The sequence below is a fragment of the Synchiropus splendidus genome, chromosome 2 (assembly GCF_027744825.2).
Source record: "Synchiropus splendidus isolate RoL2022-P1 chromosome 2, RoL_Sspl_1.0, whole genome shotgun sequence".
In the NCBI taxonomy this organism is placed as follows: domain Eukaryota; kingdom Metazoa; phylum Chordata; class Actinopteri; order Syngnathiformes; family Callionymidae; genus Synchiropus; species Synchiropus splendidus.
Genome location: NC_071335.1, coordinates 24,782,773 through 24,803,338, shown reverse-complemented (window position 1 = coordinate 24,803,338; position 20,566 = coordinate 24,782,773). Strand labels below are relative to the sequence as shown.

The 20,566-nt window shown below is 41.0% G+C and overlaps 2 protein-coding genes and 1 long non-coding RNA gene across 5 annotated transcripts; 1 reads left to right on the top strand and 2 right to left on the bottom strand.

Annotated features, from left to right (window-relative positions):
* Positions 1-4,280: 4,280 nt before the first annotated feature.
* Positions 4,281-15,567, bottom strand: cpe (carboxypeptidase E). The gene is made up of 9 exons (XM_053854937.1): positions 15,206-15,567; positions 8,706-8,902; positions 8,382-8,549; positions 7,725-7,842; positions 7,324-7,506; positions 6,081-6,220; positions 5,913-6,012; positions 5,713-5,831; positions 4,281-5,032 (listed from the first exon to the last, which is right to left on the bottom strand). The coding sequence occupies exons 1-9, from the start codon at positions 15,441-15,443 to the stop codon at positions 4,934-4,936; spliced, it is 1,362 nt and encodes a 453-aa protein (XP_053710912.1). The 5' UTR covers positions 15,444-15,567; the 3' UTR covers positions 4,281-4,933.
* LOC128753340 (uncharacterized) lies at positions 5,598-18,945 on the top strand. 2 transcript variants are annotated; one of them, XR_008413844.1, is made up of 5 exons: positions 11,060-11,220; positions 11,301-11,400; positions 17,437-17,565; positions 17,877-18,046; positions 18,123-18,945. It is a non-coding gene; the product is annotated as an uncharacterized LOC128753340 (long non-coding RNA). The 2 variants fall into 2 exon arrangements; XR_008413845.1 differs by lacking the exons at positions 11,060-11,220; positions 11,301-11,400 and adding an exon at positions 5,598-6,056.
* msmo1 (methylsterol monooxygenase 1) lies at positions 16,650-20,555 on the bottom strand. 2 transcript variants are annotated; one of them, XM_053854939.1, is made up of 6 exons: positions 20,488-20,555; positions 19,455-19,746; positions 18,280-18,428; positions 18,086-18,212; positions 17,851-18,005; positions 16,650-17,104 (listed from the first exon to the last, which is right to left on the bottom strand). In XM_053854939.1, exons 2-6 carry the CDS (start codon positions 19,707-19,709, stop codon positions 16,915-16,917), a joined length of 876 nt encoding a protein of 291 aa, XP_053710914.1. In that variant the 5' UTR covers positions 19,710-19,746; positions 20,488-20,555; the 3' UTR covers positions 16,650-16,914. The 2 variants fall into 2 exon arrangements, with proteins under 2 accessions (XP_053710914.1, XP_053710915.1); XM_053854940.1 differs by lacking the exon at positions 20,488-20,555 and adding an exon at positions 20,275-20,444.
* Positions 20,556-20,566: the final 11 nt, after the last annotated feature.

Here is a 20,566-nt window from a genome sequence, read left to right as displayed (position 1 = left end):
GCGCCGTCTCTGCTGCTGCTAATCCTGCCGGCAGGAGATGTAGCGGCATGCTTACGTCACTCAATCCATCTAGCAGCAAGCTGTCCACCAATGCATGCGGCCGAGGCATGCACACAAATCCCCTGCACACACATAGAAATGCTGGAACACAATGGTGACCTCACCAGAGGGCGAGCAAATGGATACCATAAAAGTCACAGGTGAAGTTGGGATTGAGTTTTTGAACCATGGATGAGGGAGGACATCATAAGAAGACAGCTAGAGAACAAGAAGAGAATCATTTAAAGAGTTCAAGGGTCCCTGAGTTGAGGTTCGTCGGGCCACCTATCTATTCAGCAAAATGCCTCCCATTGAAACAGTGCTGAGATTAATGCTGTGTGCAGGAACTTGTGTCTGGTTATAAAGCAGGTATCGATCAGTGTGTCTCTGGAACTCTCTGAAAGTACCTCGCCAGCATTCTGACCGGCTGCACACACACCGAGGGAACCCTTGGGACCCCTCAAGTGCTGGAGTCGCAGGTATTAGCGCACTATTAATAGCTGTGGTCCCCTCAAACACATCAGTATTATTGCACGAGCACCAAAGTCCATGGTACTTTGCTGCTACAACGGGGGAGGAGGAACGACCCTGATGGTCCAGAGCTGCTGCTGAAGTTGTATTTTAAAAAAGAGGGTTGAATAGTATAGTGGAAAAGTACAAGTTTAAGTACATTTGTTAATTCAAAGTGGAGTTGAATCATTTTCTGCAGATGATCAGTCAGTTCTTCACTCAGATCCGACACCAGCAGGATGTGTTTTCACTTCTCCGACTGTCTTCAGGAAAACATCGTTCATCATCAATAAGAAATAGGAAGCTGATGCACACATTCCCAATGAAAATACCTGAGATGATAAGATAAGGGGAGTATGTTTTCTCCGACCGTGATAGTGTCTGGAGTGTTTTATGACTTTCACCCGGCGAGGTGGTCCGAGACATTCATCACCGGGTAGATAGTAGGCAACAGGAAGGCTTCTGGTGTCACAACAGCTTGAATTCTTTAACAAGGTTATGAAATAAGTTACATTGTGCTGGTCAAACAATCGTGGACAGTTATCGTCGAGCCTAATCTAAACAGAGAAAGCGGAGGGAAGACGTGGAAGAGGGAGGAAATCCTCCGTTTAAATGGCCGACCGAGAGCGAGCGCTGTTCTTATTTCCTCCTCTCTGCATCTTGCTGGGCTCGTCCACCTTTGACAGCGAGTAGCCGGCGCCCACGATGTGTGTTGTAACATGTGTGATCTGGTCGGGCATTCAGGAGAGATGACACATCTTGACTCTGTGCCACTGGAATTCATCCGCTGGGCAGAGGAGTGGAATGAAAGCAGGATGCATGCGAGGCAGCTGGATGCTGGCTGAGGATGGCAGACACATGGCAGTCAATGGGGCTGCTCTGCTGAGTGACAAAGCAGAACTCGAGAACTAAATGGTCACAATAACAATCATTTTTGTTATTGGAGCAGGCAGTTGGTAGACTTTCACTGCTTAATTCTGACTTATCCAAGTCAGAATTAAGAGATCAGGACTTGCCCTGGGATCTCCTCTGAGTTGGACATCCACGGGTGGTTTCAGAGCTTCAACACTAACTTGAGAGGTTTGCCCTCTGGCTCAGCTCCTTCATCCTCATCGCAGATACATGACTGAAGATGCAGAACCACTCGGTTTGATGCTCCCCCTGTTCCTTGAATGTGATAGCACCCCGATATAGCTGTGCTAGTCTCCTAACTGAGACTCAGACAGTAAACACCACAGTCAGCAGTAAACCTCTGGAGATTTTTTACAACCCAGAAAAGATTTTTAAAAATTATCACATTCAGCCAAAATTCAAGAATGAAGAAGTAGAGAGACCACCAGAGTGCACACGACCTGGACCTCTCCGAAACACGTTTTAAGGAAAGAGAGTTTTGACTGAGATCTGCTTTTCTACTTTGCATGTTACTGTCGCCATATGATTGTAAATAAATAATAAAATTGCAAATAAAGGTATTTAATTAAGGTAAGTAAGAGAAAATATTTGACACTAATTACAACACAAACAAAATAATCACTAAGGTCAACACAACAAAGCTAACAGTGGCCAACACAGAATCAAACCAGTTTCTTAAAGTAACACAGCATCCGCCACTCAGGAGTAGCCAGTCGGTGAATTTAAAGGTTCCCGACATCAGGTGGCTGCAGCAGGTTGGTGGAGGTCTTCAGGACAAGCCACAGGCACCTGGCGAAATGCTTCACAATAAAACAGACCCGGGACGTAAACAGCCCTCATCTACCAGCAGGTCCTTCAGTTACACACACTCCGATGGAAATGATACAAGTATTTGTTTCCGTCCATGTATTGCCATGGTGATAGAAGAATGATAACGTGTGTGGACTTTGCTCCTCATTGTGGCCTCAGTCAACACCTTAGTTTACCTGGATTGTAAGAAGAGAAGTATTCCACTTCTATTGTTGTTGCTTTTATTGTGATCATTGTTAACAACAGGATGTGTTAAACTGAAAAAGCCATGAGGAATGTGCCGCTTAATGAAACTGCTGTGGCATTCGGGTTGTTTGACTGCCATCTGCAGCAGAACAAGTGTAATGAAAACAACAAATATAAATATTAATTTGCCTTCAAAGTCTTTTTAGATATGAAACTGTTCAAATAATGAGGATGTAAGAGGGAAACTCACCGGTATAAGTATTGATCAATGCAAAAATACCTAAAATAAACCCGATGTATAAGTTAAAAAAAATCAAAAACTCAATTAAAGTGGCTTCAGTATTTTCGTTTTTATTTTTATCACAATTCTGAATGATATCGCAAAAATATTAAGATAGTTTTATGCTATTTCTTCTCAATTACAAATGTGTTTTTACCATTCATTTTCTCACCATCTTTTTTTCTTCTACTCCTCTACAACCTTTTTTTTATACTTTATCGTCAAACTTTTATATGATTTTACTTCCAACTTGCAAAGTTATAAGATAATTACCACTTAGACTCATCTTCGTTTTTTATTGTGCATTTTTTTACTTGACTTTTTTCTGTAACACATTAATTTCATTTATTGTCACTTTTTCTTCCTAGTGTTACGTTATTACAAAAATATTTATCTATTTATTTATGTATTAATATAAAATGTGGTCTGTTTGAATCATGACGTTCAAGTCTTTGGTGAAGATCTGACTCGGTGAATCACCTGCAACTCATTGCTAGTCACAGCTTGTTACAGTGTTGTCTTGAGCTGTTCACTCAAACCACTGCACCTGTAATAGTGATGTTTTTGCAAAGTATTGATTTCTGGATCAGGTGTCTTCTTCGTCTCGAGACCAGAGCCGTGTGATTAATGGCATCGACTGGACGATGCTAAATAGCGAATGCAAAACAGTCCGGTTCGACTAATCGGCCCATTGATCTGCAAAGTTTACATCCAACACTCAAAACTGCTGATTCTGAACTCAGACTGCCAAACAAGCGCCTCCTTCACTCTGATCTGTTTGGAACTCAGGAGTTCTTGCCTTGAAACTTTGCTACACGTGATTCACTTTCAAGGCCTCTTGTTATGTTTGAACTCACTCCCTCTTTCTCCCTATTGTTACGGCCCAGGCCTGTTTTAAAACTTTTACATTCACCAACTGGGTTCTCCTGAGTGGCGGCTGCTGTGTATAGGAGTTGGCCCTTTACTTTAAGAGACTGCTATGGCTGCCTTTTCTTCAACTTTAACTTAATATTCTTACTTTCGAAGAGCCACAAAATACATATTATCCCAGGGGTCACAGGTCATTAGAGTCAAGACTCACCTGAACACCTGAACTGAAACGTCCTCCTTTTCTTTCAAGAACACCATAGAGCTCACTGCTTCGTCATTCGGGTCATTGTTGTACAAAACATGGGACTGAGAAGTTTTGAGCTGAAAACATGTGAATGTCATTTCTGTTCATTCTGACTGGGGGTACTAGGTCAAGGTTCAAGAGTGATCTGAAGAGAATAGGGAGGTTTTCTGAAGGTGACATGTTGGTGATAGACCACCATGTTTAAGTGTGTGTGTGTTTAAGCATATCTATCCTAGTGAGGACCAATTTTAGAGAATACACCTCCTTCTGGTGCTGGACTGGAAGCCTTAAAAACAACAAGGATGTGATAAACTATCAGCCTTGTTTCTATGTTTCTATACCTTTACTTGTGGATGTTTACAATAAATGTGGCTCATCGGCAATATGCAATAAAATAGCAACATTCTAAACAGAACAAAGACACCAAAGTTTGACAACATAACGAGAAGTTTTATTGATTATTTCTTTACATATTTAATATCTATACATTCAACATTTCTTCCTTTCCATTCTTTCATGTGTCCTCTCCGACTAGTGTTTTTAATGATACAGTAGTTATTAAGTCTTCATCCTTTATGATACAAAAACACACATTTATCGTGGTACCTTGTTATTAAATACGGTATAATCTAATCTCATTCATAGTGTGCTGAAATGAAGGCTGTGCTGCTGACGTTCTTTTAGTTAAGTTTCTGTGTGACATTTTATTTTCTCCTCGAGGTCGTGAGCAAAAGGTTTGAACTTATACAAACAGCAAGCTGATGTGGACGGAGCCCTGAGGCTTTCACGTAAAATTCCCTTTTAAAACACACTCAGATATATAGGTCGTCGCCATGGTTACCAATCACATGTACAATATAAGACAATAGCACAGAAATCAACACCAATCTTCTTTGCCACAGAAACCTCCTGCAGTGCTCCCGCTGTGTGTATGTGCAGGACTTGGAAACAATTACAGGAGTGAACAGAATTAACTCAAATCGTGATTCAACAGAGAACAGAACAAATCGAGGAGGAGGGGCTTCTCTCTGGACGGGCACACGGCGTGTGGACTATGTTACATCGATGTGCAGTCCGAGAGTTTAGAAGTTCAGTGTCTCTGACATCATCTTCCACCAGTCCATCAGCTCCTCCCGCTCCTCCTCTTTCCGCTCCATCAGAGACTCCAGCTCAAAGTCCACCTGAACGCAAAACACAACGGGTAAATGGAGCGTTCCAGCCTTGTTTATCTAGTAGGTTTTGACATTCAGCCTATAGTTTACAACATCTAAAGAGGTCTCCTTCAAAAGTAAAATAGAACCAAGATTATATCTAGCTTGAAAATGGCAGTTTTATTACGCCACAAATGTGATAATTATCAGTACCAATAATAACTCTAAATCATTGCCATCCAGACCACTGAAAATATTTCTCATTCCAGTCAGGCATGAGGTTCATTTTTGAAGAACCTTGGCGCCTCCTAGTGGTATGCCAAGGTAGCATATCAGGATTCTTATTTCTTTTTATCTTTAACGTGCATGAAACAAAAATTATTTCTTATGAACTTAACGTTTGGAAAAAATGCATTTCCATGAAAAAAATTAATAAAAACATACCATTTGATAATTAAGAGCCGAACCCCGATTACAGTTCACCTTTATTATAGATTTCTTTCAAGTTTCATGATTTAATTTTTGTAATTTTTAACTACCCTATTTAAAACCTAAGAATTTAACATTTTAGAGAAACAGTGGCAATCATAGAAGTTCTAATAGTTCATGATAAATGGTTCATTTAGAGTTAAGTTGATAACACAAGCGGGCAAAATCGGCAATCGGGTAAAGTTGAAGAACTGGTAGTTAATTCAAGTGAAACAGCTCACCCTGGTGGCCGGGCTGTGGGGAACAGCAACCTTCTTGATGACCGTCAGGAAACCAGGAGCAGATGCAGCGACTTTGTAGTTCCCTGGAGCCAGAAGGCGCCAGTAATCTCCGTCTTTAGCTGTAGGACACAGGAGAGTTCAGATGAAGTCCTCGTTGTGTCCACCAGGTAGAGCCACAGCACCATGTTATTGTTCAGTACCTGTGGTCAGATCATGCTCAATTCCCTCCACAGAAATGGTGGCATTGGAGATGGCGTTACCCTGCATGTCTCTCACGAAACCTTTGACGCCACGGTGCACCTGCGAGGACATTTGAGTCAGACGAAGGAGCAGAGTTCAAACAGGTAAACACAAGCGTGATCCTGAACCTGCTCGATGTAGTTGACCAGAGAGTTGCGGTTCTGGTCCCAGTACGTCTTCAGAGAGTCCTCAGGGGGGAACTTGTCACAGCTCAGCTCCAGTGTGATCTCAAAGCAGTTGCTGCTCAGATAGTTGAAGTCCTGCATCCCTGCGAGCCCACATCAGAGCCATTATTGATCTGTTCTCCGGACAAGCCACTGCATTATGACTCATCAATAAGCCTTCTATTGATAAACCACTGCTGATCATTGTCCTGTGAGGTTAAGGAGCATTATACTTGCTAGGCAATGTTCAAATGCACGAACAGGGAAGGAGAAACTGTGCATCAAGATGGTGTTACCACCCTAACCAAGAGGTGGGGCACCCAGCCATCCCATGGTCTCCAATTAATGGGCTATATATGCTTTTAACATCTGGTGGAAGTCGCCACTGGAAGACCACAAGAGCTCCAGAAGGACATGTTTCTTTACAGTTCACCATGGTTTTGGTAGCTAAGAAGGGTTGCAAAACAAACACAGTGTTGAGGCCGAGAAACTATTTGAAAAATGTGTGAATTTCACAATCAAGCAGTCTTTTGAGCTACTGACCAAACCTCATCCACAAAGTACATTTTATGGCGCTGCATAGAAATAACATCCCTTCATCATTCTTACAAAAATGCTGGACAATTACAGTTAATTTTTTTAAATCTGAAACATAGCTTCAAAACTTGCAACTAGCAATGTTTTCAACATGATTTTAGTAAATTTTAAAATACAGCCTCTATCTCTATATAACAATGTTCTTAATGCAAGTTAAATATAAAATATAAATGTAGTATTTTATGCATATGATTAAGTAAAAAAGAAACATATCTTCTAAATAAATGTTATTAAATACATAAATATATGATTGAATTTCCTTCCTTTTCTCCTTATTTTTAAAAAGCATAATAAATAAGTATATAAATAAATAATTTTTTTCATAAATACAAAAATGTATACATTGTGTTTCCACTCTGATTCTGATTACAGGTTTATCATCAAATATAAATTAAACTAGCGGTGTGATTAAGTACAAATTGTATCTTTTAAATTCACGTCATATCCAATAAATACATTACATTTAATTAATTTTTCATTTTTAAATGTCGGGACAAAAATATTGGTTTGAAATCATTTAATAACTAGATATATGCGTGACGTGTGCTCAGAATACTTGCAGTATTTGCTGGGTGTAGTATTGGGTGCCCTGGTTTGAGTCTTATTTTACCTCCTGGCACGCTGTACCAGGCGCCTCCATTGGTGATGCCCTCTTTGAAGCTGGAGTCGTCGTCGCTCTTGCGGCAGGCGGGTCGGTCAGGGTTGGACATGACGGGGTTGTAAACAGAGTAGGCTTTGGCCAGGGAGCGGAACATCACATCATCTGGGCTGGCGCTGTACTCGTGCGCGGAGCCTTTGGTGAGGAGGAACAAATGTTTAAACAGGCACCAGATGTGAGCCAGTCATTTCTGACATAACTGGACACAAGCATTTCTGCTGTGTTTACAGTCCAGAACTCTCCGGGCACAGATTCAGTCCAACTCCCGATGAAGGTCGAATAACACACGAGTTCATAGGTACAATATAAACACTGTAGCAACAGAAACATTTGAATAAACTGCAGTGGTTTACCGGTGCGCGTCTCATCGTATGGATAGTTAGCCACCACGTCTCCACCATGCAGGTTAGCAGAGAGGACGAAAGGAATATCCATGATCCAGTGAATCACCGCCTTTGTCTCCGGGGCCAGCTAGACATGAGATTGTGAACACGTCAGTTCTATTAGATTTTATACATCTACATCTAGCTGTTTAGGTCACTTTATGGTGCTAACATAACATTAACTGCCCACTCCAAACATGTTTTTTTTATCTTTATTAAACTTAAAATGACCATGTGATTATCTCTCAAACCCACAAACATAGCTTCCACTGTGTTGGTTGTGCGAGCAAGTCCTGAAACGCGAATGTCACCAACTGTCCCATTGAGCTCATTGCTATCGACAATGTTTTAAAAGCTGTAACATACATGTAGAGTTATAATACTGAAGTACAATAATAATAATAACCACAATTTAGGTGCAAAATGAGTGGCAGAAAACGAAATACAGCAAAAAAAAATGGAAGGAGACACACAATACAAGATCCCCAAATGTAAACAGGAAGTAGACATTTTGATTACTGTATAAAGTCATCATTGTTTCATGTAAACTGCTGTTGGACATCATACGAGCCATGCTCTAATTTATATAATTTATTTTTAAAAGACATCTTTAGTTTGTCGTCCTACCTTGGCGTTTTCTTCCACTGCTTTCTTCATGTTTTGCAGCAAGTGATTGTTGGCTCCTCCCTCCCGCTCGTTCATGTACACGATACGGTCCAGGTCGGGGAAGTTGCGGTTCAGGTCCACCCCCTGAGCGTTACTGCGGCCTACAAACCAGTCCTTGATCTCTCCGGGCTGAAAGCGGAAACAGAGCCAGGTGATTAGTGCCTGACGCTCGAGTGGAGCTGCTTTAATTGGCTCCACTTGAAACGTAGTCCACATGAGAACTAAGAGCGTGGCGGCTGTCGGGCGCCTGCTGACGGCCAGGGGTCTGCTTCACGCCTGAGTTACCTGGGAGGCGGCTTTCTCGAAGCCATCTGGGTTCATGGAAGGCATGAGGTGGATGCGTGTGTTGTGGATGAGGTCGATGATGGTGTTGTTGCCCTGCTGGTACTGGTTGCACATGTACTGCGCCAGGTAGATGAGCAGCTCCCGACCCACTGCTTCGTTGCCGTGCATGTTGGCAATGTATTTGAACTCTGGCTCACCTGCAGAGACACAAACACCATTTTCAAAATGTGCTGGAGAGAAAATGTTGTCAAATTAAATGTACAATTATGGCACTTTAAACCCTTAATAATGTTGCCATTTAAAATTTTAAATTCTCAATCTGAACACATTTCATTGCTTCTTGCCACTGTTTACTACATTATGGTCTTCATTGTGGCACCTAGAATATTATACAGACCAATTTTACCCAAGTTAACTAATTAATTTAGTCCTTTATTTTCCGCATGAAACATTTTAAAGTCATTTAATTCATTCATATGCACTAAAGACTAAATTCACCTGTTGTTTTCCCTTTTTGATATTTTCCCTTGAGCATCCGCCACACAAAATACATTTTATGACGCTGCTTTGAAATAACATTCCTTCATCATTCTTACAAAAACACTGGAAAATTAGTTTTTGTTTTTTTTATCTGAAACATAGCTCCAAAACTGGCAACTAGCACTGTTTTCGACATGAGTAATAATAAATAATAATATAATAGTAATAATAGTAAATAGTAATAGTAAAAAATAGTAATAATACATTTCAAAATACAACATGTATCCCTATATAACAATGTTCTTATTGCAAGTTTAATATAAAAAAATATTTTTATTTGTATGATTAAGTAAAAGAAAACATGTATCTTCTAAATAAATGTTATTAAATACATAAATATATGATTGAATTTTTTTAAAGGGCAGCTGGAGCCTTAATGTCTAATATAAATTAAGTAAAATAAATAAAAGATATGAATAAATGTTTTTAATAAATTCTGAAATGTATACTGTGTTTCCACATGATAATGTTGTGATTACAAGTTTGTCATCAAATATAAATTAAACTAGCGGTGTGATTAAGTACAAAGTGTATCTTTTAAATCCATGTCATATCACATAAATAATTTGAGAATTAAATTACATTTTAATTTTTAAAAAATTAAATGAAATATATGACCATTAAGGTTGTAATTATTTAGAATGTCAGGACAAAAATATTGGTTTGAAATCATCATCATCATCAACAACAGAGACTAAATTCACCTGTTGTTTTCCCTTTTTGATATCTTTCCAAATGTTACCTGAAACATGTCGTAGAAACCAGCTGAAGCTGCAGCCCTGTCACCACAAGCATGTTGCATCCGCCAGTGAGACAGTTTGTCGCACATTATCGCGTGTCTACATCGTCTTCATATGTCAATCGGTCGTATTTATCCTGTTTGGTCATCTTTGTTAGTCCAGCCAATGGAACACAAACAAATGCACACCACACTGACCGCTGCCCATGTGGGTTTGAGATGAGCAACATCCTGACCAGGTCCGACTAAATTCACACTCCTAAAAGCTTGCACTGCCGTCTGTTAAAAAGTCAATTATACGTTTATCTCTTCCTCATTTGGAAGGTCACGACTCAGACTCTGACTCATCTGCTGAAAGGTTAAACAGGTCCGGACGTCACAGTCCAGAACTCTGAGGGACAATGGCAGAAAATTGAGTCACACTGTCGCATCTTGTTCCGACATCTGAAGCGACAACTGAACAGACCTGAGGGCAAAACTAAGGATCATCAGTTTGTTAACTCGCACTTAACACTCAGAGTGTTTCGGAACCAAACTCTCTGTTTCCCAAAATGAGTGAAGTTTCCCTCTCAAAGTTATCAATTTGAATACTTGCTCACTAACTGCTATGAAACCGGCCGCCATCTTGCTCCGTACGATTATTGTTTTGGGACAGAATCAGCAGCAGATGGCTGTTTATTCACATTGTGAAATCCCAAGTTACATTCACGATATTTCACCGCGGTCGAACATGTGTGTTGAATTTACTGTTTCATCTTCCACCGTGGATTTATTTCCCGTAGCTGCGCTTGTATCTGTAAAGTAATCCCTGCGGCTTTTACGGGCGAAACACTCGCACACACGGCGGCGCACATCTGGACGTCAGGTTATTTTCAAACAATCTGCTTCGAGTCGCTGCTAATGATTTCAAGACTGCAATTTCAGCTTCCCATCCTGAATGGTTTTCACAGGCTTCAGATCCCTGATAGAGCCGCTCTCTACAGTCAGAAAGAGTTATGCTTTAAGTCGTTGGACACATGCTAGTCAGTTTGACTTTTTTATTTCTCCCCGCAGAAACATGTTGCAGGTCGTTCGAGTCCACTTCGGTTTGTGACAAACAAACAGGATGTGTCCTTCAAGTTGATGATGGATGGCTCAGTTACGCCTTCAACGTAATAACTAATAATCATAATAGTAATAACAATTCAGCTGGAAACTATGGAACAAGCTTTGAAAAGAAAAGCCCTTTGATTTAAGGTAGGAAAGCATTTTTATCTGTCTTAAATGTTTTTTTTTTAAATAGAAATTCCAAATTTGAACCGAATAATTCGACTCAGGGCAGGTCAGCAATGCGGTTGCCATGGTAACGTGATAACCACGACTCCTGCTGGGACGTCATAAGGGACTTCCATCGCCATAGCAACCAGGACAGAGCAGGTGCGTTTAGAGATGCATTCATGTGAGCGTGAGCAAACACTTAGTCAGCCATATTCAGCTGCTCGAGTCTGTAATGCAGAGACACTCAAGTCACAAGGTAAATATTGAAACTCACATTGACTATTTACTGTGTGTGTGACTCTGATTCCATTAATAACGGCAAGGATTGGATTCATTGATAATCATTGGTGGCTCTTGCATCATGACCTACGTGGCTCACCATTCACGCTTGAGTCACATGCTCCAGGAAACATGTCATTTGGAACACAGGTCAGAAGTATTGCAGAGAGAGGAGAGGGGATGAGCAGGAGCCTGTCTGATGTATAATAAATGACCTCCGACTGATCCCCTCATCCTGCTTGCAACATCCATGTTCTGCTTCCCTCTGCTTTCTCCATCATCAACGTGAGCTTCATTCTCCTCTGTCTCCATCTGTCCACACCGATCATACCCAGCACCTGCTGCACACCAGTGCGTATGCTCTCATCATTACTCACTTCCTCTAAGTGGAGGACAGAATACTGCAGAGTCACACGAAGCCGCCGCTCGCTGCAGCCTTGACTTGTGCTTGTAAATGGTTCCAGACACAGACTGAAGAGAGTTTGAACCAAAGATTCTTTGTTGCTCAGCAGCTTTTGAGTATGAGAGAGCTGGCAGTCGTAAACACCTCCTTCATCCGACCCAACTGTTTTGCATGATTATCGTTAGCAGTGTTTTTTAAATGGCAAGCTTAACCTACACTTCCTGTCAGCCACCAGTGGGAAGACTGCAAAGTAAATACTGCGCTTCATCTGCTTTGCTCTTCGGTCACTTCCTTAAACCAATTCATTTCTTAAAATAATAAAGCAATGATAACAACCCCAGTTATTTCACTTTATTAGAGCTATCCACCATTTGTTATCAATAAAAATGCTTTATTTTCTGATTAATGTTTGTTTTTGTTTTTTTTAAGATATGGCCAGATTTAAGGTTTCAAAGCAGTCAAAAGGCTGCAGAATTTTTCTAATTTTTCCAGTCTTTTCTCATTCTTCTCCTATTGAATTTCATTTTCCAAATGCAAATTACATAAACATTTCTTAGAATGATAATAATAATGTGTCGTACTGTTTTAATTATACATCTATATTTTTTTTCATCATGTACATGTACATTCTGTCACAAAAAATGCTTTCTGAAATGAGCAATTCAATTTAAAATAAACATTTTTAAAATAAATATCTAAAAAGCAAACAAAAGAAAACTATTAAAGTTTTTGTTTGTTTTTCTTTTCATTGAAATTAAATAATAAACTCTATTTTAAATTATTATATTAAATATTATTTCATTTTATTTTATTTAACTTTTACTTTTATTCCACGAAGAGTCATCATGACTTCTGGTCATCAAGATGACATGAAGAGGACAGGTGGAAGCGGGGATTGGCTTATGACTTATTTCATCATCATTTTGATTCTATATGGTGTTCTTTAATTTGTCCGCAGCCATCTTCCACACCGGAACTCTTTAAGTGCGTGATTCAATCATGTCTCACTCAGCTGCACAGCATGTTGACAATGTTGTCAATGGTCAGATCTTGTGTCCTGCAGTGTGACAGATGGCAGTTTACTAACAGATGCAGCAGCTCAGGTCTGCCGTCCGGCCAACCACGAGCCGTCGGTGAGCTCAGGACACTAAGCCGATTTGTCGCTACGGCAACCGCTATTTCAGCTCTACCTCACATCAGACAGGGTCACATCGAATATTTCACCTCTTTCCGACGGTGTAAGATAAGAGAGGGAGGGAGCACCGGGGGAAGGAGGGGTTGTCGATGGAGCCGCAGCTCGGAAAGTCATCTGGTTGCAATAAGGACTCCACATTGCTACCGTGACTCATGTGTGCGTACGCCTGCTGAACTGTTACGAGCTTATTGAGCAAACGCAAACTGGAAAACAGTAAAATCCATCAGACCACACAAACACACCCTGGCAACACAATTCTACACTGAAATACGAGGGATGGACAGATGCCCACTTCACAGGCAATTCATTTCATCTAGAAAATGATGCTAAATGCTATATATTCTCTGCTGTTTCATATTTTGTATACAATTATTGAACCTTATTTTCAGCAATGTGGTCCTAAAAATTGCCAACCTAGAGCTAACAGGCTAAGGTACGCAATGTTATGGTGCGTTCAAGTTGTGCTCACAACTGGAAAATGCCCAGTTACGCCTACGATGTAGGATCCAATCGGAAATTCCTCATTGCCCGGAGTACGTAATCCAATATGGAAGTAGAAGTTGTGAATCATTGAAATGCGACGAAAGAAACAAAAACATCCCGTGAATTTGTTTCCTCTTCATAGCCAGCCAAACAACCACCTAACAAATGATGAACAAATGAGATAAGCTTTTGCTTCAAAACTTAAGAATTTAAGTGTCTTGACCACAGCATTTTTGGTAGTTTTTGTGTGTGGCACATGTGTGTTGCTTATGTGAGGCTGCTTATTTGCGGTCAGGGCACGCGCTAGTAAACAGCTTTCCTGGACATCATTATCTGGCTTTTAGCTAGACGGACCTCATGGGGGGGCCCTACATGGAAAAACATGAGAAATCCGACACCCTGTATTTTCAGCAGGACGCCCTAAATTTCCGATCTTTAGTGCCGGTATAGTGCCATTGTAATGGCATCATATGAATTTCCTTTTTTCTCTTTTTTTTCTCCCAGGTAATTTCGCTGATCTCATGCTTTGACATCACGGGCGCCATATTAGTTTTCGGGCAATATCTCGGTGTTGTTCACATCTCACGTGTCGCAACACTCGCATTTGATTGGTCGATGCGGCATGGATGAGCACTGTTACACGTGGGATATCTAACACTGTTGTTAGCCTTTTCATCTGAGGTGTATTTTGGCTTTTTTGCTGTATTGATGGTAATAACTGTCGGTGAACTGGGGGAAAATTAGAAGAAGAACACTATCTTCTTTTCCGACTGCAACAACTGGAACCCACTGAACTCATCTGTGACGTCATTCCCAGCTGCAACTTCCCACTTCCGAGGTAACTGGAGCCCAGTATGACAACATGTCCAGCGACCATATTTGATGTGCCAAACTAAAGTATCTGGAGTACTGACCCAAAAAACAAAAGTGTAGTTTAAGCTAAAACATATCTGCAACTGAACTAGACCGCAGCCCCTTTTGAGGCCCGTAACACAATATATATTGATTACTGATGAGAAAATGAAGATATAAATCAAGAAGCGTTCAAAGGCCTCACACCAAAAGCGTGTGTTTTTCAGGATTTGAAGGGTCTGTTTCAGTTTCTCAATGTTTAAATGTGTGCACCACCTATTCACATTACATTACAGGTGGCAATAAAGACGCCATGAAAAACTGCTTTTGAAAATACTAAATGGGCACATTGAGTCAGAATTGAGGTCAGCTTTGATGTTGAAGATTTTCTAGGTGATGAGATCGTTCTATTTGCGCAGACCTCACGATTAAAGATACTCATTTAATATTTACATTTCCGTCAAATTAGACGCGATAATTTCAGGTTCATTCTAGCGCAGTGGAAGCGCTCCGTGCGGTGTTTTCTCACAATCACGACTCTGGATCACCGTGAAAATCCTTATCAACCACTAAAATGGCGGCTCATCGTGTCCCATCCTTCCATTTATCACCCCGATCAGGGCGCAGCAGGGCCCCTACCTGCCCGCCCTGAGGGTCCGCACCTCTCCACCAGAGCCTCAAATGTCATATTCCGCTTGAAAAGATGAATTAAAGTGGAGGTTAACGAGGATGATTGCGCGCGTAAAACTGACCAGGTTCGTGCGTCCCCGGGTTGTCGGACATCTCCAGCACCAGCAGCTCTCGGCCCTCGAAGCTCTCCCCCACCGTGTAGATGCGGGTGATGGTGGGACACTGCAGCCACACGGACACCAGCGCCTTCCGCAGCTCCTCGTAGCGGTGGTACTCGAAGGAGATCTCTCCATCCGAACCAGCCCCGCTCACCAGGGCGAGGAGCGCCCCCAACACGACCACCGAGAGGAACGACTTCATCTTGTCGGGTTCTTTTCCTCCGCGGTTCGATCCACTCGACCTCTCGCTGTGGGATATAAATATCTGCGTGTCCGCGATGCGCCGCTACCTGAGAGAAGACTGGCGTGTCAGGTTGTAGTGCTGGATAAAGTCACTTCCGATCTGCCCTTTCAAAATAAGACTGAAGCCCTGCCGTAGTCGCACCAACCGCTGGACAGGTAGAAGCTCATTATATAAAAAATGTTTATGCCACAACAAATGACAAACGATGAAATGCATTTGTCCTTAAAAAGTGTCACTATTTTGTCAGCGTGTGTGCTTTCTCGACAGTATTGTTGATCATTTTTGAGCGTCCTGTGCGTCTATCTGCTGGGTTTGTTTTGCGTTTTTTCTGTTTTTCCTTTGTAATATCATTACCATTTTAATTTTTTTCATACATTTGGTTTCTCTATCTGTTTCCTTCAGTCAGTTTTGGTCGATACAGTTTGTGCGCTTTTCATGTGTGTGTTTCTGTCTGTTTCTATCAGTCTTGTGGCTTATTTTCCTTTTTATTGTATGAGCATTTCTCCTGCTGTTTTTTTTTCGTGATACATATCAATGTGTCTTGGGTGAATTTCTGTCACGTTGAGGTTGCCTTTTTGGGTGTATTTCTTAGTACTACAGTGGGGAAAGTCAACACTCTTTCATTCATTTGTTGTATGTCTTTGCGTTTTCATTTTAAGTTTCATTATTGTGTGAGTCGTGTTCTTAGTTATCATTAGTATGCGCGTCATACTGTCTAAAATCAATTAAAATAAATTTGAAAGCCATTGTCCAAACTTCATTTCAGTGGACAAATGAAAAAGTAACAATGAATATACTTATTAACCTTGAAATGTAAGCAGTAAAAAGGAGAAAGAGTCACTGTCTACTACTTTACATTATATGTGAAAACAATGTAGGTAAAATGTGAGGGGAATGAAGGTGCTTCCTGTGTGTTCCTCCGTCGTGTAACTTGACAATATTGTGTGAGCAGGATGGAGCTGCAGGGGTGTGGCCACAGTGCAGCAGAGGCTTCTCCCCTCAGCAGCTCCACCGGTCCCCCACCAGATTGATACCTCCCATCCAAATAGGCATTCAGACTAGAAGTCATGATGAAGAGGGTGTTTGTGGGGATGAAAGTCAGACGAGAAAAGCAAGACGCTGCTCTGTTACGCAGGATTATAATTAAACATATATAGTTTTATTCTGACCTCAAAAAACATTCCCTTTCTTTTATCAACAAATACACTCAGACTTGGAATAAAATGCAGCCACAGGAGCATCTAAAAAAACAGTTCCTCTCAAGTGCAGGAGTCACTCTGACTCAGGGTTTATCAAGGGGAAGTGTGAGAAGAAACAGAAGTGTGGTGACAAACAGGGCGACACACGGTTTTATTTGCTCCTGGTGGTTGAAACCGTCTCAGCCCAAAGGCACGGCAGACACATCAGTGCGACCTCAGTCTCCACCTCCTCACTGCTCCTTCTTCTCGCCCTGCTTCTCCATGTACTTGTTGTACTGGTTGTCCGTCTGGAACAGCTTGTCCCACCAGGTGAAGGTGGAGGAGTAGTTCCCCACGAAGTTCATGTGGTGGAAGTCGTGGAAGCGGGTGCCGGCGTAGAAGGGGATGAGGTGGAGCGGGTTCAGGGGGATGTCGTAGCCACTGCGAGACCAGAACAGAGGGTGTTATTTTATAATGAACTATTGTGCATCCAGCTCAGCTTCCACAAAAACAGAACTGCTGCACTGGAATATAAGATGGAGAACATTTCTCTTATACATCCAAAATCCCAAAAAATTAAATCAACATAGCGTCTTTCGTTTTAGGGAGCTGAAAAATACACTGTAAATAAATCTTATAGAGGAGTCACCTTAGCTTTGTGTATGAAGAAAGGGCTGCTGCAACTGTTCAAACGGGAGTGACTGATCAATGTAATAAACTGAATTGGCTCTTGAGCTTTTGAGAAATTCACCAGCTACTGTTCTTCATCGCAGAACACACACCGAAGACTCCGCTTTCTTCTTGTCGTGTTCGGAGCACAGGTCACCGTGAGCAGATGAAATCGCGCGACAGCACCATCTACTGGACGTAAGGATGTGTGTGCGGACACTCGCTCCACGAAGGTGAATCCTTTCTCTTATAATCGTGATCGGTAAGTGTTTCAAACAGCTCAGTAGACTGATAATGATTTTGTATTTTAAATATTTAGAAAGTCATATTTACGCAGTGACTGTAATTACATTTTAACATAGAATTTCCGATGAAATTGTGCGTCCTTTTTAATTAATTTCATATTTATGAACATTTCATAAATATAATTCAATCAATGGACATCTTGCAAAATTAAATATTACCGCTGAATACTAAGAGTAATGCTGAAATCAGTCAGCGACAGTTCCTGGTCTCACCTGTGGACATCGATGGTCTCCAGCAGACGGAAGGACACCCAGGCCCAGAGGAAGAAGACGTGGTTACAGAAGATCATGATGCCGATGAAGAATCCGGCCCCCAGGATGATGGTCTCAGCAGGGTGCGCGTACTCTGCCTGCATGCCGAAGGGAGCCTGGTGAAAAGGAAGCGGTGTTAATGAGTAACTGAGGGATGGTGGGTCTGTTTGTCTTCTCCCGTGCTCTGCTGGCTTACTGTGAACTCATGGTGGACTTTGTGAATGTATTTGTAGATCCTGCGGTGATGCAGCAGCCGATGGAGGAAGTAGTGCCAGGTGTCTTCGATGACGGCACAGCCGAAGCACCGAGCCAGCAGGTACGTCCTGAGGGGAAGACAACGTCTCATCTGCTTCCTTCCACTCAATATACGAGCAGGTAGAAAATACTGACCAGCGGGGCATGGAGTCCCAGTCGTACGGGATGTTGAAGAACTCGGTGAAGTAGTAGGTCCCGCAGATCAGTGGGAGCTGGATGCAGAAGTGGTTGAAGAGAAGCATCTTGAAGCATCGCCACTGCTTCTCCCAGGTCTCAGGCTTGTCCTGCACACAAGCACAAAGGTTCTCTGTGGCCCTTGTGAAATGCGCAGCCAAAAGACTGAAGATGAATCGGGATGTAGATGAACATGGCTTGGTGCTGCCGCGGGAGCCATTGGAACCCGGATCTTAAAGATTCAGCCAGTAGATTCAATCCACTCTGACACTTGAAAGAATTTTCTTTATCTTTTTTCTATCAAAATAATACATGCATACAATCAAACTACACCATTTGAATGTAATTGTTCAGGATGCCTTGATGGCAAATAATAATAGTTATTATTATATATGTAGCAGTAGATTAAAATCAGACAATTCTGAATTACATAGTTCTTAATATAACGTACAATGAAATGCAGTTAATTAAGTTGTTAGTACTAATAATAGAGTAAAAACATCCCACTATAAACTCCAACATTCAAATGCATGTTATTTATCAATTCTACAAAACATTTCAGACTAAATTTGTACAACTAATTATCCCAAAATTAATGAATACATTTTCAACTATTATTCTAATAGATTTTTTTTAAATAATAAAAACTGCTAATTTGACTTTTTTCTATTCATTTTTTCAAGTAAATAATATAATAAACAATAATAGCACTTCATCAAAAAACCCTGTACTTATACATAAACTGGTAATCATTCATTATATACTATTCAATAAAATTGTATATGAGATACAAATAATAATTATTATTAACACATATTTATCCACCTCTTATTAGATTTTTTGATAATGAATTAAAAAACATTTTTCATCTGATATTACCTTTGATGATATATTTATGATATTTACTTTGTGATTCAAATTCAAAAGTGTAGTATATATATCTGTAGTATATATAAGATATATATATATAATATATCTTATATGTTTACCATGTATACTATAATAAGTATTTATAAAAATAATTTTATATATTTTTGTGTAATTAACTGAATTATTGGACTGAAATAGAGCAAGTGGTGATTATCAGATTTTAGCTTCTCAAAACAAAGCTCAGATAAAAGCCTGCTCACACTGACCTGCTGGATCTTGTACTTCTGCATGAAGGGCAGGAACTGGAAGATGAAACCTGGGAGGCAGAACAGGAAGTAGACAAACTCGTGGACGAAGAGCGAGCCCCAGGTGGCGATCTGGAACTTGGTGTAGTTGTTCAGCATGTAGTCCCAGGCGTGTTTCAGGGACGGCTGGAGAGGGTTCTCCGGTAAAACCGCGTCCACGTACTCTGCTGCCAAGTAGGCGGAGCTCAAGATGTTAGTGGTTCCGTTCACCTCCATGATGACTGGCCCGAGTGCTGACTAAACTGGAAGCCCTCTGAAACCACACAGGAGAAGACATGATCAAATTCGTTCTGAAGAACAAAAGAAAGCAGTTTCATTTTTGATCAATTCGACATTAAAAAGCATTGTAGATTCATCACAAAAGCTTTCTCTCCACTGCACTTGTTCTTAGCTTCTTCACTCTCATGCCAAATATTGAAAATTGATGACTAATATTGATGATGAAGTCTCTTATAAATGTGATCGAGTCCCCCATCTAAAATTATTTTTTACATACATAATGTAATGCTTGATTAAAAGCTTAACTTCATATATTATAACGATGATAATATCTCAGCAACACAACCAGCTGCACATGTCCTACTGTCTTCTTGAAAGACACAGTAAAGTACAAACGATAGGCAACAACGTGGTCTAAAATGTTTCATTGGTGAGTTCACATCAATAACTAAACAAAACAAGACAGTCTCTTCTGGGTGTATTACAGTAATAGCTGGTAATAATTACAATAATGACGGTTGGATTGTGCAGTATTACCGATTACATAAGACAAACCGCTAACCTCAGAATATTCCGGAGTTGTCGTTTCTAAATCCGTATTAAGTTTCCAAGTTTCTCACATTTCAACAGAGCTGCCAGTTAGCCAGCTAACCGAGCTAGTCCTCTCAGGTCCAGTCGCCTCGGTGACGACAAGCACTTCTGCATTGCTACTACGATAAATCCTACTATAGCTAACTTAACAAAGTTGTCAATATTGTTGCGTCGTTTCACTGACCTGAGCGCCGCGATCGTCCGCGTCTACCTGGGCAGCTGCAGAGTAGCCGCTCGGTCAAGTACAGTTGCAAGGAGCGCTC